This window comes from Lagopus leucura, unplaced genomic scaffold, assembly GCF_019238085.1.
Source record: "Lagopus leucura isolate 7727_CA_CO unplaced genomic scaffold, USGS_WTPT01 Super-Scaffold_100002, whole genome shotgun sequence".
Taxonomy (NCBI): Eukaryota; Metazoa; Chordata; class Aves; order Galliformes; family Phasianidae; genus Lagopus; species Lagopus leucura.
This window is the reverse complement of record NW_024962263.1, coordinates 57,470,423-57,497,747: the sequence shown is the minus strand read 5'-3', so window position 1 is coordinate 57,497,747 and position 27,325 is coordinate 57,470,423. Positions and strand designations below refer to the sequence as shown.

General features: G+C 39.0%; 1 protein-coding gene across 4 annotated transcripts in view; it reads left to right on the top strand.

Moving 5' to 3' along the window:
* PDE7A (phosphodiesterase 7A) overlaps nt 1-27,325 on the top strand; it is a 73,752-nt gene that overhangs the window by 15,211 nt on the left and 31,216 nt on the right. For 3 of the 4 annotated variants that reach the window (XM_042869639.1, XM_042869640.1, XM_042869638.1), the window contains exon 2: nt 23,312-23,372. In XM_042869639.1, the coding sequence (XP_042725573.1) occupies nt 23,312-23,372 (61 nt within the window). Of the gene's footprint in view, nt 1-16,646; nt 16,791-23,311; nt 23,373-27,325 lie in introns of those variants that run through there. The other variant, XM_042869643.1, reaches the window with a different exon arrangement.

The window sequence follows — 27,325 nt, the reverse complement described above, 5'->3', positions numbered from 1 at the left end:
GCCTACAGAATGTCGTCAGCATCGTGGCTCTTAATGCTAACTGGTTTCAAGGTATGAAAATTAAGTGCAAAATACAATGCTGTTCCTGTCTGAACTTCAAGGCTTTTTTCTTTTCTTTCTGCAAGTAAATGATGAGATGGGTAACAATAACTGCTTCAGTGTTGCCTAGGATATTGCCAGGGCTGTGCATTGAAAGCTTACAAAGCAGCGTTCCAGAAGTTTTATCTGTACTGACAAACGTAACCAACTCCACTTGCAACCTGAATATATTTTTGTTACTCGTTAAGTTCACATGAGCTCATTAAGATCCTTCTTTAAAAGTCAATTGTTATATAAGTATGCTGAATTTATTATATTTTTGCTGATAGTATTGACTTAGATAATTTGATTAAAAACGCTTTGTGCGTCACTGCATATGAAAATTATTTTTCGTTCGAGTACAGTAGGTGAAACATCGCAGTTACAGCTCCTGGAATTCATGTGCTTTTTTGTTGCCTGGTTTTTATTCATATTAGTGGAGGGCATTAAAGTTAAGACAAATTCTTTTTCATTATTTTTATTAAGCTCCTCTGTTTTCATCTTTCATCTAAAGAGAACACGTTTTCAGTAACTCTTAAGGATCAAGGCCAAGTTCTTAGTATCTCTGTAACAGTTAACTTTGTCTGGTGTTCTCCTGTTGATGGGGAAAAGGGAACTGAAACTTGTAGGTCTTTAAGATGTCATGAAATGGAGGGTGAGTATTAGATGTTCAACTTCTGTATGTTTTACAAAGTAAGTTTTTATCTTAGCCGTTAAGTTGTAGCATTTTGGCACAGGTTACTTCTGTACCTGAAAGGAATCCCTTGATAGAGGTTTCTAAGAGTCTTTAAGTATCTGCTTTTTCAGCAACAGCAGGGGAAGGAAAGGTCTTTGCTGTTAATGTCTTAGTCCGGTTATATATCTGCTCTACAGGATTGCATTTCTTCTACAATAAACTTATTGTGTAGATTGCCCAGAGAGGTTGTGGATGCCCCGTCCTTGGAGGTGTTCAAGGCCAGGTTGGATGGGGCCCTGAGTAGCCTGGTTTAGCATTAAATGTGGAGATTGGTGGCCCTGCATGTGACAGGGGGGTTGGAGATTCATGATCCTTGAGGTCCCTTCCAACCCTGGCCATTCTGTGATTAATGATCGTGGCTCCATCGACTGCCATCGCAGTCTCTGCCATCTTTTGCCAGCACAGTACAGAGCCCAGTGTGTAGCCTTGATCCACAGTCATCACACAAATCCACTGTCTGGTGTTCTGATACCTTACAGAGACCTTTATTAGGGTATACAAATTAAGTTGCAGGATGTTGATGTTTTGGAGATATCAATTCTACAGAATCCATATGCCACTTAGGTGTATTAAAGTTCTTGGCTGTTTGGAAAGTTTGAGGTATGAGTCCATGTATTGTTTGACATCATACAGTGTTTCTAGTTAATCACTTTTCGCTTCTGATCTGATGATGCTTTTAGTGCTGGATCCTTCTTGATAGCTCACCTGTCAATCTTGACCATAGGCACAACAACCTTGTTTTTCTTACTAGAAGGCCAGATTCCAACCCTCCTCTGTGCCAGTTTTTTCAGGAGAGTGCATCAAGGTCAGGGATGGTAAGGGTTTATTAGTAGGATCTTTTTCAGTTCAAATGATACTACTGGTATGATGTTGATTTGATCTGATGGGATTTGACAACACCTGCAGTTTAAAAAAAGAAGTCTCTTACCTACTGATGATGCATGTACACACTGAGGAAATGAGTCACCTAGCATATATTTTCCTTGGTTTTCATTGGGGAAAGTGGATAGGAATCTGAGGAGCCTTCTGCACGTGTGTAGCAGGCTTTGACACGCACAGATTTAGTGCATGTGTGTAGGCTGTTCCCATATTCATAAGCTCCCTGAGTTTGTAACAGACTTTATCATAGAAAATGAGCTCAGTGCCCAGAACGTGCTGATTTTCTGTACGTGATACCAAGTTGCTCTCTGAAGGATTTCCAGATCTCTGGCAGCCCAGATTGATGAGTGTATGGAAATTGGATAGGTTAATTTTAAGAACTTTGTCCAAACTGGTGAAGTTAGCAGATGTGCTATTGCATATCCATGCCAAAATGGAAACAGGATGGGGAAAAATAGTCTGCCTGCTGCTTGTTGAGGGAAGCAAGAACATGCCTGCTTTCTCCTTTGGTTCCCTGTTAGCGTGAGCTGTGGAGCCTCGGTCTCTTCTGAATTAATCTGGTGTGGTGATGAGTGTCAGGGGCTTAGCTCCTCTCTGCAGTGAGTTAATGGTGGTGGCTGGGATTAGTAAAAAGCCAGTGGATGTCGTCTGCTGTTAGAGTTCATGGGCTGCATAAGCTTACAGCTTCGTGAACTCACTCCTTTGCTTTCGGATCCTGCAAATAATTTACTTTTCTGACTTGAGGAAGCTTGCTCATTTCATTTCAGGAGAAGCTCTTATGTCTTGCTCCAAGCCTGAGGCCGGTTTCCCCAGCCTCCCCATTTCACGTGCTTGGGTAATAAACTATCTTACTGACAGATTTTCTGGGTAGTTTAGTGACCTGGATTTAAAAAAAAAAAAAAAAAAAAAAAAAAGGTTTCTCCACAGCATGAAAGCTAAAAGAGGAGAGAAGCTGAGCAGTGCTGCTGAATGGATCTTTGTGGTGCTTCAGCAATGCTTGTGTATATTTTTCAGAAATTTATAGGTTGGTTGTACATCTTCTAATGCAAGAAAAAAAACACGCAGTGAAACTTGTGAAAGGTGACCCTGAGCAAACTTAGCAACTGGAGGAAAAAAGGTACAGTTCCTTGAGAATTGTCTTAATTTGTTCACTGAATCCCCTAAATCTTTCTATCTAAATTAAGAACAAATAAAAGTAAGTAGTTCTTATGTTTGTGGAATAGCGGAGTATCCTAAGTTGGAAGGGACCCACAAAGGTCTTGGAGTGAAACTCTTGGCTCCAAGTAATTTTTAGTGTTATTTGAAGTGCAGTGGAGGTGGTTTCAGTCCAGCTGTCCACTGGGTTCCTTACATTCCATCCTTTTACTTACTTTAAATGTTGTCAGCTCTACAAATTGCTACTCTTCCAATTCTAAAGAATTTCAGTGTTGCAGAAGAACAAACTATTAGACATTGGATGGAGGAAGATGTAAGAAGCCCATCGGGTAAACTTGTCAGAATATATTTTATACAAATATAGTAAAATGTCTAGGGGGAAAAAATAAGTATGTTGTATTATTTGGTTAGAGGAGAGGAGTGATGGAAGGCTGAGAGGTTTTGCAGCTGGATGGAGGTGAGGGAGACAGCTTGTGGTGGGGGGGCCTAGAACCACAAGAGTTGAGCTTTTTTGTAGTATTTCTTCCTCTTCCTCCAAAGTTTGTGTTATACTGAACCCTGTTTTGCAAAAGCAGGGAATAAAAGGGAGATGTAATAACGTGGATGTATTTGGGCCCACTCCAGCCCTGTGTGTGTGCGTGTACCATATCAGATGGCACAGCAGCCTCAGTTAAGGTATTCTAAAATACTTAGGATAGTACTCCTCTACCAGTGACAAAGGCCATTACCTGATGATTTGAGTTTGTCAAATAAACTGCTCTATACCTGTGCATTTTAAACCAATTATTTTTATTAAACAAGGAAACTTAATTATAGTGATGTTTAGTCTCATTGTAATAATTACAAAGGTTCTTAGAAGGATCTCAAGAGCTGTGCTGTGCTCTTGTGGCTAACCTGTTCAAAGCTTTGCTCGATGTTACATTTTTTAGGGTCAAAGGCATTTCAGATCGAACTGTGCACTTGAAAACTTGCTCTCATCACTAAAGGCAGATTGCTTTACAGTTAACTCCCTGTCCGCGCCCAGCTCCTCTTACTGTATGCTGGGACTTAGGAAGCATCAGATGTTGAACTGGCCTGCCTTGAGGAAGCAACTTTGGACAATTTCTAAGCCTGAAAATTTTAAAGACTTTTGTTTATCTTTTGGGTTTATAGATAGTAGAAGCAGAAAATCCTCTGTAGAAAGTTCAGTTGTCTAGGGAAAAGTGCAAGTAGCTCAGGACAAGGGGGATAAGAACAAATTACTGTATGCAACTAATTTTGTTTGCGTGATACTGCTTTCTGTAAACAGCTGGTACTCACTGGTTTAAGCATGATTGCTTTCATTTGTGAATCTCTTTCCAAATACAATTAATGCAGAGTCTATCTCTAAACATTTATTGCTCATGAAACATTTTTGAATTGTTAATTTTGAGAGTGGATTTTAGTTTTATGTTATTAGAATGTGATGATTGATGCATTTAGTTTGTTGAGGAAGTGTGGGATAGATGAGTGGACAGTAGGTGGGTTGAGAACTGGCTGACTGGCAGAGCACAGAGGGCCGTCGTTGGTGGTGCAGAGTCTGGCTGAAGACCTCTAACTAGCGGTGCTGGGTCCGGTCTTGTTCAACATCTTCATCAGTGACCTTGATGAGGGGATAATGGCCACCCTCAGCAAGTTTGCTGATGACACGAAGTTGGGAGGATTGGCTGACACGCCTGAAGGCTGTGCTGCCATTCAGCGAGACCTGGACAGGCTGGAGAGCTGGGCAGTAAGAAACTGGATGAGGTTTAACAGAAGCAAGTGTGGAGTCTTGCATCTGGGGAGGAATAATTGCATGCAGCAATACAGGCTGGGGGATGAGCTGCTGGAGAGGAGCTCTGCGGAGAGGGACCTGGGTGTCCTGGTGGATGACAGGTTGGCCATGAGCCAGCAGTGTGCCCTTGTGGCCAAAAAGGCCAATGGCATCCTGGGGTGCATTAAAAAGAGCGTGGCCAGCAGGTCGAGGGAGGTGATCCTCCCCCTCTACTCTGCCCTGGTAAGACCTCATCTGGAGTACTGCGTCCAGTTCTGGGCTCCCCAGTACAAAGAAGACAGGGATCTCTTGGAAAGAGTCCAGCGGAGGGCCACAAAGATGGTGAAGGGCCTGGAGCATCTCTCCTATGAGGAAAGGCTGAGTGAACTGGGTCTGTTCAGCCTTGAGAAAAGATGACTGAGAGGGGACCTGATCCAGGTCTATAAATATCTGAGGTGTGGGGGGCAGAGTGGAGAGGCCGGACTCTTTTCAGCAGTGTGTGGAGACAGGACAAGGGGAAACAGCTGGAAACTGCAGCATAGGAAGTTCTGCACAAACATGCGCAAGAACTTCTTTACAGTGAGGTGACGGAGCACTGGAACAGGCTGCCCAGGGAGGTGGTGGAGTCTCCTTCTCTGGAGATGTTCAAGACTTGCCTGGATGCCTACCTGTGCGACCTGCTGTAGGGAACCTGCTTTGGCAGGGGGGTTGGACACGATGATCTCTGGAGGTCCCTTCCAACCCCTATGATTCTGTGATTCTGTATTTTAGAGCAGCTGACACGGCCTTTGAGATGAATCTAGTGTGCAACTTTGGTGGATCATGTGGGTAAGGGATGTTCTGACCTAATGAAATTTCCATAGTACTTTTTTCTAAAAACTGAAAAACACCCTGTGATTGAATGTTTTACTTCCCTTATTGATGTAATTTTGAAAAGAAGCATTACGTTTAGGAAATATGCATTTGGATTATTTTTGCAGTCTGTATTAACGTCCTTACACTGATGCATTGAGGAGTTTAAATTTTAACAGGATTAGCTTATAGGAAGAGCTGTGCTTCTAGGAGGGACGTAACGATTTACAAACTGGAGGAATACAATCCTAACAATCTTAAATAGGGTGCACAGAAGGTTTGAGGTCTGGACTGTGACCTTTGTGTTGAGATGGGGTTTTGAAATGAATACTTGTGAAATACTCTGATAATTTTGATGAGTGCTTTAGAGATGCCACTGAAAAAATTATAGTTCTGCCTTCACAGTGTGAGCACTTGGCAACAGTCTTCACATATTGCCATTTCAGACCTTTCACTTTTCTTTTTAAATAAATAATTATGACTTAATTATGGGAGCACTAACCTATGTGCTTATATTGACTTGAGGGCTCTGGGAAAAGCAGCATGTAATTTTACTCTTGGTCTATTTAAAAAAAAAAAGTGTATGTTGTAAGAGTTAAGCTACATCAGCATTCTCTTTTTTGGGAGGAGGAGACATAAAATTAACAATATTGTAACTGTGGGTTATAAACAGTTGACTGTGTTGGCTAATAATTTATTGCTATGAAATCTTTTCAGCGTGGGATATTTTTCAAAATACGTTTCACTTGTCTGGAAGATCACGTCTGACATTTTCTTGAAGAATAGGAATAATTTGCTAGAAATACTCATTTCTCTCAAAGTAGACTAAAAATTCAGTGTTGAAAAATAATTGATTTGTAGTTTTCAGGATATGGAAATTTTTTTGCAATTCACAATTTGGGAAGTGAATGAAGAGCCAGGAACTGGGCTTTTCACTGGGGCTTTCCAGAAGTTCTCTGGCATGGGGTGCAGCAGGACATGAACCAGGCTGGTGAGTCAGCCACTGTGTGTGCACAGTACCTTTACTTTCTTGTTCTCCTACAGTATTATTTGATGGAATATGATGCAAAAAAGGGGTCAGTAGGATGAGAGTGAGTCACTTGATTGCGCATTTAAAATGTTTGTTAGAGGCATGAGGAAAAACTTGTAGCTTTGTTTAGGGAATAGGAAGGAAGATGCTGGGGGTAATTGTGATGGTGGTATACTGATTTACAGCATGAGAAACAAGGCTCTGCATAAAGCCAACAGAAGTGTGAAAGGACCATTCCAGGATCTTCGGCTAGGGGCTGGGTTTTTTCTATTTTTTGTAGGTAAGCCTTTATGGGTAGGCTCAGAGCTCCTTGTCCTGTTCTCTTCAGGAGCAGTGACATACGTACTCAGGAACTGTTTTAAAGAAAAGAATGGCTTTAGTGTTTCCTATTGTTCTCTTCTTCTGATATTTAATTCTATGTGCTCATCTGTATTTCCATAAGCCTTAAAATTTCCTCAGGAGGTGAGAAAGACGTGACTCTCAGTATAATTAAAGCCTGTCTTCCATCATCTGCAGAGCAGTAACTGACAGCAGATCCTCCTTTCTCTGGGAGAACAGTGCAAACACTTCTGTACGCCTCTTGATGAGCATCTCCCAGCTCTGACAGTGCTGAGCTGATGCTTCTCTCTGAGTTTGCAGTTAGGCAGCAGTCATGCGAGTTACTCCTCTCCTTTTCCCTCATTTTCCAAATGCTTTGTTTAATGTAGCTTATTTGTCTTGGCATTTTGCTTCTTTCCTTAGTCCTTCTATAATATTAGAGCAATACATTCATAAGGAAATCATGGTGATCCAATATAGTACATTTTCCTCTTGCTGCTTAAGTCATGTAATATTTATAAAATTAATTGCGTCTTAGTTTGTGACACACAGCACAGGTTTCATACTGGAGATAATGCCATGGCAAGATGAGATGGCTTCTCACCCAAAATGGGATTGACTAATGAAACTGAGTCTGAAGACCAAAGCTGGGATCTGCCAATAAACTTACAAGCGATTTCTATACACCAGAAATTTTAGGAGCTTTCAAACGTGCTGAATTAATTAATTGTTGGCCAGAGTTCTTGGTTAAAATGACAGATTTTAACACTAGTTTCTGTGCAAAGAATGCTATAAGTGAACTAAACCCAAGATGTTAAATAGGGAAATACCTAACCGTTGCCGTAATTAGGTGTCACTTCAAAGCCTGTACTAAGATTTTCCACTACAGCTTTTCAGCACTTCCACAAGTTCAGCGTGCCCTGTACAGATGCTTAATTTGTATGCTGGGCCCTGTGATAAGCTATTTCTGTCGATGAGATTCCAAAATTATAGGCACTGATGTCAATGCAGATGAGGTTAACCTAATTTGGTCAAGAGAGGGCTATGCCATGCAAAAATCTTCTCTACATGGGCGCATAAAGGCCGCTGCCAAGACTGACAGGTGTCCAGTGGGTGGCAAGGAGCTTCACAGATAAATATTCTTGTTAGTGCTGCTACAGTTCTTGTTTTTGTAGGAAACAATGTCAGAATTGTACTGCTTTTATGTCCTTCCACTCCACTATCTTTCCAGGATTAACTACCTAGGTTGTGCCGAAAGTAATGCCTCCTATTTATTTCCATGGAAACTACAACAGATATAAAAAACAAAATAACGCTGTTTGATACAACAAATTCTCAGCTACAAAATGTGATTTTTTTTCAGTGTAGCCACCACCGTCAGCTATGCATTTTCACTAGTGATGAACAAGAGCCTGTATGCTGCACTCTTAAAAATCTGTATCAGCAGAGGTGACCTGCTGTTACCACTGCTAAAACACATCACCCACTGCCACGCTGTGCTCACATCCACTGTTTGGTTTCCATCACCACTCAGCAAGAGTTGATATATGTCAGTGGGTGCCATTTTTCCTGTATGGAGGAATTCAGTTCCACACCTGTGCTCCATATGCATTTCCATGTCTGGCGCCATTTTGTCACACTGCTCTCTGCTGCCATCTGTCACACAGCAACAAAATGGAACAGAATATTAGTGAGAAGGTTCAGCCTCTACTGCCGTATCACCAACATCTGCTTCTGACATTGTGGGCCAACACAGTCAAGTAGGAGGCATTACTTTTGGAACAGCCTTTGTAACTGGAACTGAATTTTTGGAATGATACTCTTTTAAATCCTACTCTCTGATCTTTTATATACTGGATTCTTAAATTCAGTTTCCATTTCATATCGATGCCTGACAATGAACATATCTTTTTACCTTCAAAAATGGAGTATTAAAATCAGAATTGAAATCCCAGGAAAAAGATTATTTAATCTTTGCTATTTTTTAATAATCAGAGATCTTGGAATCTTATAAATATGATAAAATGTACATCCAGGTAGAATAAGAATTCTGTACAAGTATATCGTATTTTAGAGAAGGCTGTACATGTATTAACTGTACTCCACAAACCTTTATCCAAGCTTTTTGCCTTTTTCCTGTCAGTGTACCAGCTGTGAAGTGCATCAAAATTTCATTACTATATTTATAGAGCACATTATAGAGCACTTTTCTTTGCATGTCTGTTTCCATACCTCCTTAAGTTAATCTGGGATTGCATTCATGTGGCTTCTTTGGGCTAGTTTAGCTCTGAGCTTGTAATTCTGCTGTTACTTTGTCAGCTCTTTCTTTAATGATGTTTTTAAAACAAACAAAAAAATTCTCCATATCCGAGAGAGCATTTTATGCTGACCTCTCTATAAGAAAAGGCTGAAACTTTTCAGTGCCTCCAATCCAGTCTAAGACTGGCAGACCTAAGGCAAGGCACTGGTGAGAAGCTCTCTGTCAATGGTTCCTCTGTAGTGAGTGAGATGCTGAAATAAGCAGAGTAGAGTTTTGATGGAAAATCTTTGGATACATGTGTTGTTGGCACCCTCATACCAACAGAATATTATTTTAGTGCAGAGACTACTTGAAGAATGCGTAAATGCGTATAAAATGTGCCAATAGTATGAAAATTCCATTATTGAACTTTATTTAATGCATTTACTATGAGACATTTGTAACCTGTACGGGTCAGAGAAGGAGAATTTGAGAGTAGGTAAGATAGAGAAGTACAGGTAGCTCAATAAAAGGTGGTCAGCTGGCAGTAGTGCAGCGTAGCCCAGAGAGTGAGGTGAGGTGTTGCAATGGCTGGTGTTGACCTGGCTTGGGGAAGGTTAGGGGTTTCAGCACCCAGTCTCATTAGAGCTGTTCTGAGTTTAACCAGTTCAGCTGCAATGGGTCTGCTTAACCAGTTCAGTTGAAATTGGTCAGCTTAGCCTGGGTGGCTGTAGGTTTAATTAGTTCTTGGGAAAACTCATGGAAAACTACAAGCATTTTGGATATGGTGCATCAGCAAGTTCCAAAATAAGTGTTTAGTGGGAAGAGTCTCCAGAAGAATTTTCTCCATAAATAATTGTAGCACACCCTAACTGTATTTTTTCACAAGCTTAAAAAATTGCATTTTTGAAGTGAAAGAAGTTGAATGTAGTTGCCTAATGTAACTTTATCTTTTTTTTTTTCTGTATTTCAGATAGCATCTGTCACTTCTTAGTTAAATGATTTGCTTTTTTAATGAAATGCTTGAGCATGGCCAGCGTGATCTCGCTTTGAATCTCTTTCATCTTTATAAATTCTGTGGTGACTATTTCAGTTAATTATTTTTTTTCATTTGTAATGCCATTATATTATTAAAATACTGTACTGATTTGTGGATTTGACAGCACACAGTAATAACTAGTTTCAGTGTTTGACCTGGGTAGTCGTTTTGGTATTTTAATGGAAATGATCAAAAACAAGGCTGGGCTAGTTTTACTCTGAAATAAATCATCTGAATATTTTGTTGCCAGCTCTCCTTAATGTATTAATCTGAAACTTTCAGCTTTCCCCCTTTAAACTTGATCTTTTTTGACATCATAATGTTTCTATATTTCTGTATCATTGCTAACAGGGCACCAGAAATGTTGATCTTATTTTATTTTTTTACCTTTTACATGTTTAGCATATTTTTGGGTCTTTACTGAATGTGTATATGCCTAAAGAAATGCTGAATTTTTATTTTTATTTTTTTTCCTGTTGGAACTTTTTTTTTTTTTTTTTTTTTTTTTTTTTTAACAAATAGAATCTGAAAATGTTGCCTAAAATCCTTGAATAAGCATCTGGTTATGATAAATGGAAACTGGTACGTCTCAATAGATGCCAATATTTTAATTTTCTGTTAACTTGTAATACTCACCAATAAGTGAAGCATGGATGGGGGCTGTTAGGAGCATTTCCTTTAGCAGTGCTGGAGAAACAAATACTTGATGATAAGTACAAGGCAGGGGGATGCTTATAACGTTGAGGGAGGTGAGCCCACATAGTTACAGGAGCCTACCCACCAATTGGGATCCACATAGCAGCTATCTGGTATGGGAGACTACCCTTCGGTTGGGATCCACATACATGCTACGTGGCTTTCTTATTCAGTCTGTTCGTTTCTGAAAGAGGGAGAAGCCAGGAAGCAAGTCAAAGAGCAGAGTGCAGCGACTCACGGTGCTCTGCCCCCTTGGCTTTCTGCATCCACTTGTGGCACTGCTTGGCTCTGCTCCTTGCGTTCATGGCTCCACAAATGCACTGTGGGGGCCCTGACTGCTTCCTGTGCTTCCTTGTTCCACAGCTTAAGTACTCAACTTAAATGGCAGACTTCTATGCTTTGTGTCTTCTGTAGATATTTTATGAAGGGTTATGGTAAGATGCAACTACTATGGTTGTGTTTTGTTTTTTTTTTTTCTTTCCTTATGTTCCTTTTCTAGTGTTGTGATATGTTGACATTTTTTTGATGTTGTCCTTCTGTGAGATTACAACCTCAGTATCTTGAATTTAGGTTTCTAGTTAAATGTAAGACAGGCAGTGCTACAGTCTTTCACCATTCGAAGGATATGCTTTAGAAACAGAATGTAGCAGTTTTGTTACAGTATCTAAAACAGTTAGCTTTTTTGTCACGTGTTACTGTTCATCTGTTTTCACATACATAGCCAGGTTACTTGCACAACGTGAAGCGTGTTAAAATTGAAATAACTCTGCTTCCCAGCAAGCACTCAATCTGTGTGAAGATGCATTTAATAGCGTACGTCAGTAACTCAGAGCAGCTAAAACTTGGCCTTTGGATGCCTTACCTTCAGAACGCAGTCTGTCTTGAGTGACTGGGTTGCAAGCTGAAGGCCCTGACAGCACTTGTCTTTTAATAACTGTTCTGTTTTTTTTTTTTTTCCTCACCTACATTATGGACAAAAGCATTCATCTTGTATTCTGAAAACAGCCTAATTTCTTGCTGTGCCATAGACCTTTTGTGAGTCAGCAGATGCCAGTGTCCACGAACGGGTGCAGGCAGATGCAAACGTATGTAGACCAGCCCTGATTGAGTACAACTGTTCTAAGGTGTTTCTGTGTCCAAGGTAATAAGCCTGAGTTCTGCAGACAGTTGAAAAATATGTTTCTCCCAAATAGAACATGGAAAATGCTTAGGCGTAGACTGTCATCTTAATAACTTCTTAATTAACTTTTTTGTTGTTGTTCCTTTCAAGAGCACTTTGTAGAAGCGCGGTAGAACTTCTTGCCATCATCTCTTCTCTGGAGAGAAGCAGAAGCCTAAGTTTGGTGGATTTAAACAAAGCCCTTGCTTCCTTTGTGCAGCCTTCATGAAGGTTGTAGGAAGGAAGCAAGGCTTGGGAAAGCAAAAAACGGGGAAGTGCCCTAAATGAATCTTGAAACACAGCACGATTCTTCACTTGGCTGAGGATTTGATTCAACAGGAGTGGGAATTCACAGTGGAAGTTTTGTGCATGAGGACTGAGCAATGATAACACAGATGTGCAGTGCTTGCTGACATTTCTGCAGTAAATGAACTTCATTACTTAAACCATTGGAAATGGTTACTTTTTTGAGAGAGAATACACTGAGGTAGAGCATTTCATACCTAATAACACTATATATCTTTGTCAAAGTATTATTTAAACATACATTTAAATGTACATTAACCTGCTTTTTTGTTGTTGTGGTGGCTGTGTGCCCTCTCGTATCTATCTTCTGACCCCAATCATCCCAAATCAAAGAGAAAAATCTGCTAAAGAATTTATAGTCACAAAAGCTTATAAGCAATTGAAGTTCTTCTTTATGCTGCATCACGTAAGTAGAGGTCACTGAAGCTTCAGACTTCAGACATATGCTTCTTTCTGCAGAGAATCTTCTGAAGTACCTTCTGTCATGAATGCTACATTAAAACAATCCTCTCCTTCCACCAAAATAAACAAAAACTCAGGTTATTCTAGTAATAGAGGTTACTTATTCAAAAAGGCAAATCTTCATCTTTATTTTGGAAAATGAAGGCTGGAATAGTTTGGAAAATCAGTTCCAACACTCTTCCCTTCTTTGCTTACACTTACGTGCTGCTTTTTCTACTTTATTTTTTTATTTGAATGTCCCTTAAAATGCAATTGTAAGTAAGTAGCCTCAGAAAATTGGAGCCAGATTGAATGAGAATACCGTGCTATAGCATTTATGTTCCTTGGCTAAATATGTGTTTTTTATAAGAATGAGGGTTGTATGATACAAACTGGCCCAGAGACAGATGAACCAGTTTAGCTGCTTTGAATTTCCAATAGTATATTCTTTGTATTTCTAGAAATGGAAGTGCACTACATTGGAGAAACAACTGAAAGAGTAATCACAGTTTGTGATATGAAAGAATAAGCTCTTAGTTTAAACCCTAACTTGTATTTCAGAAGAAGCATTTTAGGAATAACTTATTTCTAGATGTTTAGAAATTAAAAATGCATTCATTGATAAACTGAGATGCATGCAGCTTTGTCAAATCATTTTTCCATGTTACTCAGGGCCATCTTTGTTAACCTGCGCAAATGTGATGGTGAGCAAAAAAGATCAAAAACTAAAAACAGCCATCAAAAAAATGCAACATTGAACAGCCTGCTTACTTTAGCAAAGCTTTGTGTTTCCTTACCAAAATATATAATATCTGATACCCTTTTTGGAAATAATGTCTGAAGTGCACATAGGGTGATCCTGTTAAGGATAAGGATCCTGTTAAGGGTGATATGTTAAGGTAGCTGATGAATGAGGAAATAAGAAGTTGGTGGATTCTGTTCATTCTCTGAGGCTGGATCCTTTCTCTTCTTTCTCTTGCTCTTGCTGAAGTCTGTAGTGGAAGATGTCTGAAACTTAAAAACATTTGTAAAGAAAATTCAACCTTCTGGATCAATGGCTGTTGTTGGCTTTTGGAAGGTCAAGTTCTGGAGTTGTAAGCCTTGCTTTAAGATCTGCCAGCCTCTTGAGTTTGATTGCAGTGACTTGGGTACTAACGGCTGTTTGTTTATGTGTGGTAACAGGGGTGAATTTTGCTACTTTAATTTCTTGTGCTTGCTTACTGCTCACTAGCTGATAAGTGGCATTAATAATAAAAATATTTGGGATCATGTGCCTTCCTTTCAGCATGGCAAATTTATTAATTAAGAAGTTGAAATTAAGAACCTTAGGTCACATTTTAAATTAAGACATAAGCAGAAGTAGCATTTATAAAAATTGGCCATTGTCTGTGTATTATGAAATTCTCAAAGTCTTATTCTTAGTGTTCATAAAAATAATGGGATATTTTCCACCTATTTTCCTTGAGTGTGGTATTCAGTATTTAGCTTGGGCTGCAGCAGTAGCGACCTTTGTTGTAGGACTGCTTTTTCTTGGACTACCATCTTATACCATCTTACTGAAGGGTGCTAGAGAGAGACAGATCACAAATGTTAGATGGTGAGGTGAGGAGAAAAGTGAAGAAAAGATGGAAGCTACTTTAGACCTTGCATTATGTCTGATGACTTGATGAATGATAAGTATATTCTTTGCTGTTATTTACATGTTGTTAACGTTTTTGTGGTTAAGTTCCTTGACCAGTCCAGAACAAGTAATGGATCAGACAGGACTGTATGCTAGAAATCCAAGTGCAACAAGTCACTCTTCTGCACTTGTTTGCGAAGATGACATTTGAAGGGCAGAGACCCCCACAGAGATTTAATTTCTGGGCCAGCTTACAAGTATGTGCTTGTGAAATCAGGTCAGTCTGGAAAGTAGGAGTGATTTGTGTCAGGCTTCAAAATTCTGCATTAAAAAATACGTGGAGGTGGAGATATGTGAAACCTTGCTGCATTTAGACAGGAGTATCATATCAGATCCAATAATGAAATCCTGTGAAATAATGAATAATGAACCCTATTCATTTATTGGGTTCATTTATTTCAACTGTGAGTTTCTTGTAGGTGTTGCTGGATTTATTTTATTTTGCTGAAAAGCATTTAAAGAAGCATCTGTAGATGTAGTAGTTACAGAGGTTTGGAAGATAATGAGTTATTCTTAATTCATTAAAAATAATGGGACAAATGACTACTTACAAACATACAATTAAAATTGTGATCCGGTACTTTAGTTCTTGGGATAAAAGAGCCTTGGAGATTCCCAGATATGGAAGAAATAGGATCTTGGCAAATCATCATGGCCTATCAATCGAGAGCTAGAAGCTTGTGGTAGAAGCTTGTCCTATATTACGGCTATTTCAGAATGAATCCAAACTGGCAACTTGGGCAAATTCCTTAGTGGAATCTTTGTAACAACTGTTCTGAGACCCTCTTTCAGCTATATTTATAATGAAATCTTGTGTGTGGTGTTTAGTTTTGTTTTTCTTTTTAAGAATTACATGAGAAGAGGAAAGCAAAGGAAAGGATACACTGAGCAAAGGAAAAAGTGCTAGTAGAACACTTAGTAGTAGAATAGTAGAATATGCTTTTGCTTAGGTGGATTCACAGTGTCTTGTATCATTAATTTTAAATTGTCATTGGGATATTTGTTTGAAGACTGTAGGCAATACTGTATGCATTTCTTCATTTGAACTGATGGTAAGGGATGAACTAGATGCTGGCTTGTATGCAGTATTTGTTATACAGTGGAAATTTTTCCTCGTGAAGCATTTAAATTTTGACAACTTTTAGCCTCCTTTGGTAGGATCCAATTCAGGAAATTTGGCTGGATGTGGCCTTAGGGTATACACGTGTATTTCCTGAGCTTCATGTAGTATGGATGTAAAGTTGCCCATAGCCACTGTGTTATCATCTGCTCTAGTTGTGTCAAACTGATAATGCAGATAGAGCCTAATGCCACTTATTGATTTTATTTATTCTTTTAGCTAACACCAGGTTAGTGACTATTAATCGTCAGCGTGTCTTAAATTAGGTAAAGTGTTTGGAGACTGTAATGCTTGTAAATCTACATCCATGACAGATCATGTTTTGGGTGGATATGAACCTTTTATTTAAGGTCTGTATGTATCAGGCAGGGTACCAAATGGTGCATTTTGATTGAATGCTCGTGCCTATGGTTTTGGTTTGACTGGTATTCAGAAGCAGGCAGAGGGGAAAAAGCAAAAGATGTGCAATCAGTGCTCTTGGAGGAAATGATTCTTCTTGCTTGGAAACCCTGGCTGAGTGGGAGAGGACATGAGGGGTGAGTTCATCTATTTCAATGTTAAGCTGAAAAAATGTATTAGTTCATAGTTCAGGCATGAGCACGGATAGCTGTGAAGATACTGTAAAGGATGACTCAGTATTGGGTGAACATGAGAGATCAGAGAACCACAACTGGTTTTAACGACTGCATGTATTAAGTACATTAACTTTTTTTCCCATCACTTTATTTATAGTAACTTGCTACAAAAGGGTCCTTGAAATACGTTTTGAAGTTCAGTTCATTTTAGTTATCTGGGTGGCAGAGGCAAAGGGGGCCTTCTGAGTATCAGCTGGGGTGAAATCTGTTGGAAACGGGATCTTCATAAAATAAGCCCAGTGCTTGGCGAACTGCTATTTTGTAATAGGCTGATCCCGAGTCTAGCAAGCTTTGTTGCCATAAAATACGTATAATAAGTGTAATTGTGGTTTTTAATCTCCTTTACTAAATCCTGTGGATGTTATAAGGCTTTAATGATGCCTGTGTCCTCTGGTTGTCATGCCTTCTTGTCCAGAGCTCTTGGCAGGAGGCGTGGGGCAGTGCTTCCATGTTGCTGGGCTGTCAGGTGACAGTGCTCCTGCAGCTGCTGGGCTCGCTTCCTCCTGTCCTGCTGCATGCGGTCCTGCAGGCTCAGAGACATTCAGCCTGTGGCACTGCGAGGGTCAGGGAGGGGATTACGCTTTCGGGCGATGCAATGGGAATTGCATCAGTCTGGTGTTTAACTCTGATCCTTATCAAATGGATTACTTCTAAGGTAGGTCATTTTATTGTTACGGTTTGACTAAATGGTTTTATAAGTAGTAGCCTGGGAGAAAACAACTCATTAAGAACTTCATAAGTTCTTATTTTACTTCTTTTTTTTTTTTTAAACTCTAATCTGTTTTGGAAATACATCATTCATAACTTCAGATTGCATTTCTTAAGTGTTCAAACATGATTTTATGGCTCTTGACTTCTTCCTTGCTTCAAGCGGGAAGGGTATGTTTGCAGCAGTGCCAATTAGGAAACTGCAAAAGGATCTGAAATGCCTTCCAAAGGGCAGGGTTTGGTTTGCTGGTCTTCAATCTTACAGAACTTTAAAGAGTTTGTGAAAATAAGGAAAAACAATTTTAAACATAGTGAGAATAATTCAGATTAGTGTTTTGCTTCCTGGACAGGATATCCTTTTTGTGTTGTTGATTTCAGGGCTGGGGGAGTGGAAATACCAGTTTTGTTTGCTTAGGTGAAATACCGGCTACTTCTCTCACTTTGTAGACTTTCAGCTGCAGATGCTTGTGTTAAGAAAAATGTGGGCTAGCGTTCGGCAAACTTAGGAGTTCCTACTCTATTGTTCTGGGGAAAATAAGTATCCACATAATGTATATGATGGTAATAAGTGAGGGTGGAATTGGTGTCTGAAATTGAGATCAGACTCTTCACAACACAGCTCACTGCCTCGCTTGAAATTAATTCCAAAAGGAGCAGTGCAGTTAAGTTTCAAGTTGTGAAGGAGGGCTGGAATCAGTGCAGAGAATGAGGGAAGTGGAAAGAAATCAGAGTTCCTTCATCTTTACATAGATGGATATTTTTATTAATACTCGAATTGTTTTGTAGAATCAGCAGGAGAATCTGACAAATGTGAATTAGAATTTGTCAAGCCAAGCTTTGTCAAATCTCCTTGCCTTGAGCCGTTGGTCACTACCAGCAAGGCATTTCCAAATTTAAGGCAAAAGTGGCCAGGCTTAGTTGCTAGCAAAAGATCACAGTACACTAATAAATGTTCGTTTATGATGAAGGCAGATTCTGGTTTCCAAAGTTTTACAACTGGTATGCTAGTTGAGTATGTCATATCTGTTATATTGGCATAGTGGTTTTTGTTTGCTTGTTTGTGTTTGTTTTGCTTAATTTAGAATTTTGTCCTTGTTCAGTTTGGTCAAAGATTCTATTAAAGGGAGAATAAGAGTACTTCCAGATAGCGAATAGTACAATTAAAAACTCATAGTTATGTTCTTGATCACTTAAGTGGTCGTTTCTTTTAAATATGTTTTGGTGTGTTAATCCAATCGCCTCACTTTGCTTTTGTTATCCCAGTTTAATTTATTAAGTTTTCTTTCTTCACTTTGGTAAGTCATGTGCTTCTTTTGAATATGCTTTCTTTTCTGATACTTTTTTTTTTTTGTATCTTTCTGTTAAAATCTTAAGCTTTTAAACTAACAAAACTTCAGGGAAATATTATTCCAGTTTCTGTACTTCTAAGGTGGATGAGAGGAAAAGGATGAGAGTAAAGACAGCAGTCAATTATGTTTGTCTTGGTTTGATATTTATATGAAGTAGCCACATTCAAATGTTTGATATATACATGCATAAAGTTAATCGGATTGCTTATTAACATTTGCCTTCCTGAAATTAAATACATTTTCATATCTCTGGTCTGATAAACTTTTAAAATGACTGCTTTGAACTTCAATGAACAATTTACAAAATCGTAGTAGGACTGTCTTGCAGTGGCTTGCCTTTGGTTAATGACAACTCTTTCGTTGGTTTTAAGGAGCATTTTCCAGTAGTTTACTGAGTGAAACTCTGGTGGTATCTTGTGGAACACTCAGGAATTTTTAATTACCAAAATCATTATAGGAATTGCATTAAATGACAGTCTCGCTTTTGAAATCCAATAATAGTGAAAGAAATCCAGTCTAATTAGTTTGTCATTCTAGGTGCTTCTAGTTGAAAAACCGTCTTAGAATGTTAAACTGTTTCCAAGGGTGTACACAGGCACAGCATGATCAGCAAATTGCAGTTACCATAACACAGTAACTTCTCTGAACTTGTTCTCAATTTCTCTTGCTGAGAACAGTCTCTCTTTATTGTTGGGCAAATATCTTTGGCAGAAAAGCCAAGTAGGTAAAAAATATCTGACTGGCTGTGTTACCGTCCTCTAGCTTTCCAGAGTCTGAGTAAACAACTGAGTTGCAAAATGAAAGTTGTGCACCCCATCAGAAAGTATAGATTGTTTCATTTGGGTAGGAGATACTGACGTTTGAAAACCTACTGCTCTTTCAGTTTCTTCTTGCCATTATGGAACGAGACCAGCAGTTGTTTCAGTTGGCAGCCTGAAGTCTGGCTAGTGAACATTCGCCAACATTAAGTGCCTGACATTAATAATTGTGCTTTGCTCTGAACTGGGTGAGGGAATTGCTGTGATAAAACTGATCCTTGAAAACTTCTCTGGCTTGAACAGAGCAATCATGGTATTACAGAGGTTGGAAGGGGCCTCAAGAGATCATTGAGTTCAACCCCCGTGCTAAAGCAGGTACCCTACAATAGGTTACACAGGTGGGTGTCCAGCTGGGTCTTGAATATCTCCGTAGAAGGAGACTGTGCAACCTCTCTGGGCAACCTGTTCCAGTGATCCATCACTCTTACCCTAGAGAAGTTCTGCATGTTAGTACAGAACGTTCTGTGTTCAGGTTTTAGACCATTACTCCTTGACACATGTCTGAGAAGAGCCTGGCCTCATCCCTTTGCCTCCCATCTCCCTTTAGATATTTATAAACATTTATCAGATCCCCTCTCAGTTGTCTTTTCCCCAGGCTGAACAGGTTAGCTTTTTGTGTCAGCTTTTCCTCATGTGGGTGATGCTCCAGGCCTTCTAGGAGACCTCTGTTTTTCTTGAGCTGAGGAGCCCAGAACTGGACACAGTAATTTACCTGTGGCCTCACTAGGGCAGAGTAGATGGGGAGAATCACCTCCCTTGACCTGCTGTTCACGTCCAAGATCCCACTGGCCTTCTTGGCCACGAGGGCATCCTGCTGGCCCATGGCTAATCTGTTGTCCACCAGGACACCTAAGTCTGCAGAAATCCTTTCTAGCAGGTCATCCCCTAACCTGTACTGATGGATGCAGTTATTCCTCCCCACGTGCAAAACTACACTTGCTCTTGTTAAACCTCATCAGGTTCCTCCCTGCCCAACTCTCCAGTCTGTCCAGGTCTCATTAAATGGTAGCACAGCCTTCAGATGTGTCAGCCGATCGTTCCGGTATCATCAGCACAACTTGGTGAAGGTGGGCTCTATCCCTTCAACTTCTTCCAAAAAGAGCAGTGCTCTTTTCCCAAGTTATTAAATGTTTATGCTGTGTAGCATCAGTGAAGTGGCTTCCCTTTCATGAAGATGCAGCTATCTGCTATTTTGGTGCATTGTTCCTATAGCATGACTCATAATAATTTTCTGTTCACTTGTGGAAAGACTTTCAGGAAGAAAATCTGTTGATAGATATTCCCTTTACCCATTTTTCTGGCATTTTTGTATCATTGCAGGAATAGTGGTCTTCCACTTGAATTTGAACTTTTTCCACACAGATGTGAAAAAAAGATAGGAAAAATTACTACTTTTCTGCGTTGTCCTTTGGAAAAAGAGATAACGCTCCAATAGGAAAGTCAAATTTAAGGTGAAGTTTTCAAAGTGGATGTGTGTTGTAAATAACCCTCCAACTTCCCAATTGTCTTTTTGATATGTCTTTACTGTTGAAGCAGAACAGTCCACCCAGGTTAGCCTGTTGTTCTCATGTATGGAAAGGAGTGGAGAGTAACTTGGCCTAATTATTTGAGGAATTTGTTGAATCGTTTGGAGCCCAGCAGGTATTCTCACAGGACCAAGTTTTATCCTTGTGCTTGAGAAGAACTACCTAAACGCATTCGGATTGTCTTCAGTTTCAGCACAGGCAATTCAGTCTGCCTGTTGGAATGGTGCTTATCTGCTTGAGAAATGCACAGAGGGTCAAGGAGTTCAGTGTGTTCTCTTTAGTTAATAGATACAAAGCTTCAGGCAGACCAAAGAAGTGTGGCAGAGCTCCAGAAATAGTTTTACAGAGTTCATGTTATTTACAAAATTGAGCAAGATCAGGAGAAAGAAAAAGTAATTTTGATAGAATAATTTGACAGTATGCTTGGACTTGAGTTACTGTTTACTATAAACATGGGTACTGTTAACTTCCCTTCTGTCTGACTGTATACCACAGTTCTCCTGGCTCTGTCCCTCCCCAGCCACATGCTTAAAGGTGTGAGGTCTGTCTGCCAGCACTCGTTGGTGCCTTTCCCTTAGCAGAACCTGCTAATAAGTGATTTTCTCTTACCTATTTTATTTAACAAATTTCAGTGAATGAAACATCAGTAGGATCTCTACCCTTGTAATAACATTAGTTGAGATTGTTGAAACTATCCTACTACTTTTGAAGTCTTAGTAATGAGATTTACAATGCAATGCTTCTTTTTCATTAGGAAACCAAACTTTGAAAGGTGATTCTAAAAGGTTTGGTTGCATAAAGATTCTGTGAGTACCTGTCCCTGCAGAATTAACTCACCTGTTTGTATAAGCTAGTGGGTTATGTTCTTAAGAAGTGGTCATGTGTTTGATCTGCTATTTTAGCCAGCAGATATTATTTTAGATTTGTTAGCAAATAATGTTATAAAATTATTTCTATTTTGATCAATTTCTTTGCATTGTTTTCTGTCTCAGAGGTGAAGGCTCCTGTTAATTATGGTTCTTCTAGCTCCATTTGTGCTGACCTTCCTCCTGTGTTTAGTTACAGGGTTGTACTGGACGCGTCCAAGAATCAATGTGATAGGCAAGTGCAAACTGCAGATGTGCATTGAATTCCATCACTGATTGTGCTTAATCGATGATATGAAATGCTTCAGGCTACTGAAAATACGTCCAGTTGAGATTCGCTGAAATTCTAAGGGTCATAGGAAGAAATTTGAACACGTTAGTGGGAAATCAGTGTTGTTTTCTGACTGATGAGCTGTATTGCTAACTTCTCTGTCAGGACAGGCACATTGCTGTGTGAATTGCTGTACAAACATATTTCAAGGGAAGGATGATTTGCATTGTTTATAATCTTCCAAGGAAACATGGAACAAAAGCTAAGACAGTATAAAAGTGCTGTACAGAGAGTTCTTCCTTGTAGTTTTTATATAATAGCTAGTATAATTGGACCCGATTTAGAGGCAGGTCTTTGGTCATTTCTGTAATTAAATATTAAGCTTACCTTTGGGAAAAAACTTCTCTGATTTCAAGTGCAAAGTTTTGTGGCTTTTTTTTTCCTACCTTCTTTTAGCATAGAAGTTACTTCGTTGTTTTAATATTTTCTGGGTTTGGAGTCGTAACGCATCAGTTACAGAAATCATACTGATAGAGGTTATTAAGCTCTAGGCTTTCTTTAAGTACGTTCAGTTTGCACTGTAGATAGATTCTTGTAAGCAGTTTTGCCTTTCTTTACTTCCCAATAATTTCTTTATTTATTGTAGTTCTTCTCAACAGTCAAGTTCTGTTTTTCTTGCTTCTTCACACTTTCTGGACTTGAATGTTTTTGGACCTGCGGCCCTGGTGTAGTGTTTTCTTACTAGGGAAGGAATAAATAGGTTCCTGCATTCACCTACAGGTTGGCTTATATCTGAACTTCTCCAAGGGATATGATATGTCCCTTTGGGACACCCAGGACTGCACTGTTCAGAATGTAATTAAGCGTGCTGGGCAAGAAAAAAAAGCAACCTAACAAAACCTCCTAAAACCCTCTTGTGTAACTGATGAAATTGAACTGTGACTGAAGGCAATCCTCTGTCTCTAGGGTCAAGATAGCTTTGATTTTGGCCCTGTGTTGGCAAATGGGAGAAGACAGTGGAAATACACTAAGGAAAGACATGAGTATGATGCTAGCTTGTGCCAAGTTCTAAAGGCTACATGATGCTGGTGTTGTGTAACTACATGAACATTTCCCCTAGTTTTTAGCTATTGCAAGTCCAGTTCATCACATTCTTAGTGATTCCTGAACTATAACTGTTACCACATCAGCTTACTGTTTCTGGAGCTCTGAAAGCCAGTTTTGTGTAGGTTAAGAATTGCATCCTTGTTGGGAGCCTATATGTGTTGTGTATGGACAGCTTGGTGACTCTTTTAGACATTTCTTCAGAATACCTTAAATGGGTACCTTGCTTGGCCTACAGAAAGCGCTGTGGAAGGTGGAAGGAAGGAAACGTGCCGTTCACATCCTGCCCTGCAGAAAATAGGTGTAATCCCTGGGATTACAGTAATGGTATCGTTCAAGTTCTTCTACTTCTGAAACTATTGTAGCTTTACAAACTGAGTTAACCCATGGGTAAGTAAATAAGCAAGGAACTGCCAGTATTTGAAGTAGAAGGCTATGAGAAATGTGTATGTGTAATTAATATTAATATTTCATTTTTAAATTGAAAGAGCAGTAATTTCATTCTAACATGAATAAAATATCCTTTTTTTGTAGAGACGTGGAGCCATTTCCTATGACAGCTCCGATCAGACTGCGCTGTACATTCGTATGCTAGGTAAGTGTACCAGTTGTTGTATTGCAGAGATTTTACCATTGTTATTGCTTAGAAAAATATAAAAAGTTTATATTTGAGCATTGTACTTTTAAGCTTAATAATTCCCTTTTTCCTGGGAAATATTCTGGTTAAATTCTTTAGAAAAACCATTTAGTGTTGATTTGAGTGTTTTGGTTGTTTAGCTTTTAAATTTTTTTTAATTTTTGAGTTAACTATTATGTTGAATACTTTGTTTATGCATTTAAATAAAAACAAATTATGGTTCTTATTAGTGTAAAGCATTTGGTAGAAGTTTAGCTTTACAAATAACTCTAATTTATATGTGATGGATCTTTCATTCTTGTTATGGAATTTCACCTCTGCGTGGTATCCTGGTTAAAACTGTAGCTTAGAGAATATTTATGTGTGGAAATTACCATAAACTTCAGAAAATTTCAGTACTGAGGCTGTGAAGTGCTCAAGGTGCTCTTCAAATAATGGTACGGTTTTTAAAAATACTTCTCTTATTAATTCTAGAAAATGACTTGAAAAGGGAAAGGACGCGTGACAGGGCTGGTAGCTTAGTCAGCTTTCTGAAGAATGTTTCCAGAGTAACAACTAGATAAAGCCAAATTAAAAAGAAAGGGCAGTACTGGGAGGAGCAAGCATCAGGGGACACCCTCTGTGTTACTGAGTGCACTGAGGACTGAATAGAGGCTAATAGTTGAGAGGAGCAAGCTGCAAAGCTCCTGTAGATGATCTGAGGGACTCTATATGCTCTGAAGTCTGTTTCACTGTGAAATTACAGTGCTTAATTTAAGCCAACTTCAGCTACGATTTTGTGTTGAAATGGACTATGAATGCTTACATGTCTTCCGCAGCTCAATGAGACAGGCAGCTAGTGATGATACATTCTTAACCTGTTTCGACTAGATCAGCCAGAACATCTTTTTTTTATGCTCTGAGTTGTTTCAGTTCAGTTGCAATTTGTACTTACCCCAGTCACCAGAAATTCAAGACCACATTCTCTATGAATTCATAGTCATAAGCTACATATGTAGACAAATACGTATGTGCATGTAAAATGCAGCTTGGACTTAGTGCCTTTTTTATTTTTCAGTCACTTTGTTCTTGATTTTTTTTTTTTCATTGTAAGTTTTTAAAGCTATTAATACTATAGCACTGTCTAGTAAAGAATTTTTAATAGCAGATTGTAATTTAGAGAATTGTTTAAAAAAAAAAAGTAGGAGGACAGATGACGCTGGTTTCTAAGTGCTAATTTAAAAAGTAGCTTTTTTTGAGGGGATAGAATTAGGTTTATTTCATATTAAAAAGTCAAATGGCTGATTTTCAATCATCCTACTTGTGAGACAAACGCTAGAATTCTTCAAAATTGGATTTATTTTTTTTAACTCATCTGCTAATGGTGGAAATTCAGCTTGTAAAAAAAATGGTTCTTGATTTCTGGGGAGAATAATCTTCAGGTGCTTTAGAAGCTTAGCTTAATTGCAGCACCTAGTATTAGGCCTAGAATTCTGCAGAAGAGTTTGATCGCAAAACTCAACTGAAACTAGAAGAAAGCAAAACATGATTTTCTGTGGTTCTGGTGTGTGCACATGGCTGAACTGAGGGGAGATTCTAATATAATTTGAAATCTTTATTCGCTGTGCTAGTAGGCAGAACTGGGATATATTCAGAATGTGTGCAAATGTGTTGAGTAAATTGAATTTCACTTGTTCTCTAATTTGAATTAATTTATTAGGTTATGTGACAATGCTATTCGTGACGAGCTCCTAACTCTTGCAGACATTATTGTTTAATAGTGGCAGCTACTCAGAAGCAGTATGTCTTTTAAAGGAGTAGACCTCCTCTAACTCCTGCTGGGGGATGATATCAATAAGCAAACGAAAGATTGCTCATTAGATGTTTGAATCAGGGTGTTACGCTCTTACTATTTACTTGTTACTGATCACTTTGTTTCTCCGAATATGAAGTACACTGTCCTGCACAAAATAGCAGTTGTTTACCAGAGTATTGTTGTATTCATAAAGGGTTTATAAAAAAAGACCAGCCTGAAAGCTGAACAGTTGGATGCATCAGTATTTAGAAATATTCTTATCAGAACAGATTGAAAGATGATTATATTTAACTAGACTTTTTATAAGAAACAGGATTGGATTCCCTGTACAGTACTGTGAGGATTTTCTTTTTAAATTTTACTCCTGTTAGCAGAGGACCTGTAAGAAATCCTCAGCTGTAACTTTATGGGAAGTTACACAGTTGTAAGAGGTATTGCCTTTTACTTCGTTGGTTGCTATTACAAACAGACCACATCCACTGCACCTGAATAAGGTGTCCATTGTAGCAGACCAAAGTAGACAACTTAAGTGTATCTAGGACACTTTCTTCTGCATCTGTTTAGATGAATTGGCTGTAGAGTTGCTTCCTTTAATGTCCTCTGGCTGTTCTGACTGGAATCTGATGGAAATTCATTTGCGCCAAGCGGGTAGAAATTGCTGTAGTATGACAGAGTTTCCAGGTTCAACTAAAAAGATCAAATTTTAGGGGCACGATGAAATAAACTAACAAGTCCCACAAGTGTCAATATAGACAAACAGCATTGATGTTAATGACTCATCTGTCATATTCTGTTCCCAAAATATATGCTAAGCCATTCCTGAGTGGCTGACTTGCTATTTTAAAATATAGATACAGATGCAGCATTGTAGAATTTTTCTTTTAAGACCTTGAATAGGCTAATATATGTACATCACCTCAGTCAGCTATTTCTCTCAAAAGCTATGAGAAATCCCACTGTTTTCTAACACCTTCTACATAAAATTGTGCTTTTTTTTTTTTTTTTTTTTTTCTTTTCCTCTGCTTTTGTTTTCTATTCTTCCTGTAGTTGTTTTGTACTGCCTGAAGGTTTTGATAGTGTGCATGGCCTGGAAAGAGTGGGGCATTGATTGCTTGTATTGGTGAACACGCATCTCAACTAAAGCTGGAACAGTATGCCCTGTTTTAAAAAATCTTGATTGCTTTAACTTGAAATCACTGAAAGCAAGAAATGAGTAATTCAGGGCATGTTCTTCTATGGTAGCAATTGCTGTGTTGTATTGCTTTTGCTTTAATTCCAGCGTATTCAGCTGACCTGTCATCTGTTTCTTCAGCACGTTTAATAGCAGCTTGGATCTATGAAGCTAGTAATTCTTTCTGGAAATCCTGTGCTGCACATCTTCATGCCTTTAACTTGAGTGTGAGTGGTTTACCTTGAGGTGGCTTCTGCTCCCAGCTGTCCTCCGTGATCTGAGATTTCCTCTCCTTCTCCAGAAGCCCTGGGCAACCTGAGCAGCTACTGCATGGTTACTGGTTCAGACTGCAAGATTAGGGTAGCATGAAATACATGTTGTGTAACTTTAACATGCAGGGATATAAACTATGGTGTATCAGCAGCCTTGTAAGTTTCAAAGCTGTCCTTGCAATGCGAGCAAGGGTCTGAAAGAGGGGTTAGAAGCTAAACGAGCTGTCTCCAGGTAAGTTTTGCTAAAGACCTGATTCTTTTTCAGCTGTATCTGTCAACTTTCCTCTTCCACGTTCTTTCTTCCATTATTTATTCAGCCTTCAAATCAGTTTTTCACTCTGTGGCTTATGTCTTTTGAAGGAAGGAAAAAAAACCTCTGCATAGAACCATTCTGGAAAAAAAAATTTAGTTGGATACTCAGGCAGCAGACAGTGTGTCAGGTCTGCCTGCAAAATCAAGCTTTGAGCGGAAAGCTGAGAAACATATTAAGAAAAGTCTTTCTCCTGATTCTTTGAATTCATTGATACTTGCAAAGAAGAAAAAAAAAATTGTTCCTGGAAGTCCATTAACATTATAATGCTGGACTTGAATGCATTCCCTAAGAAAACAGAGGAGTTACTTCAGAGTGGCAGAAATAACTGTTAAAGAGACACATAACAGGAGAGCTGTTATC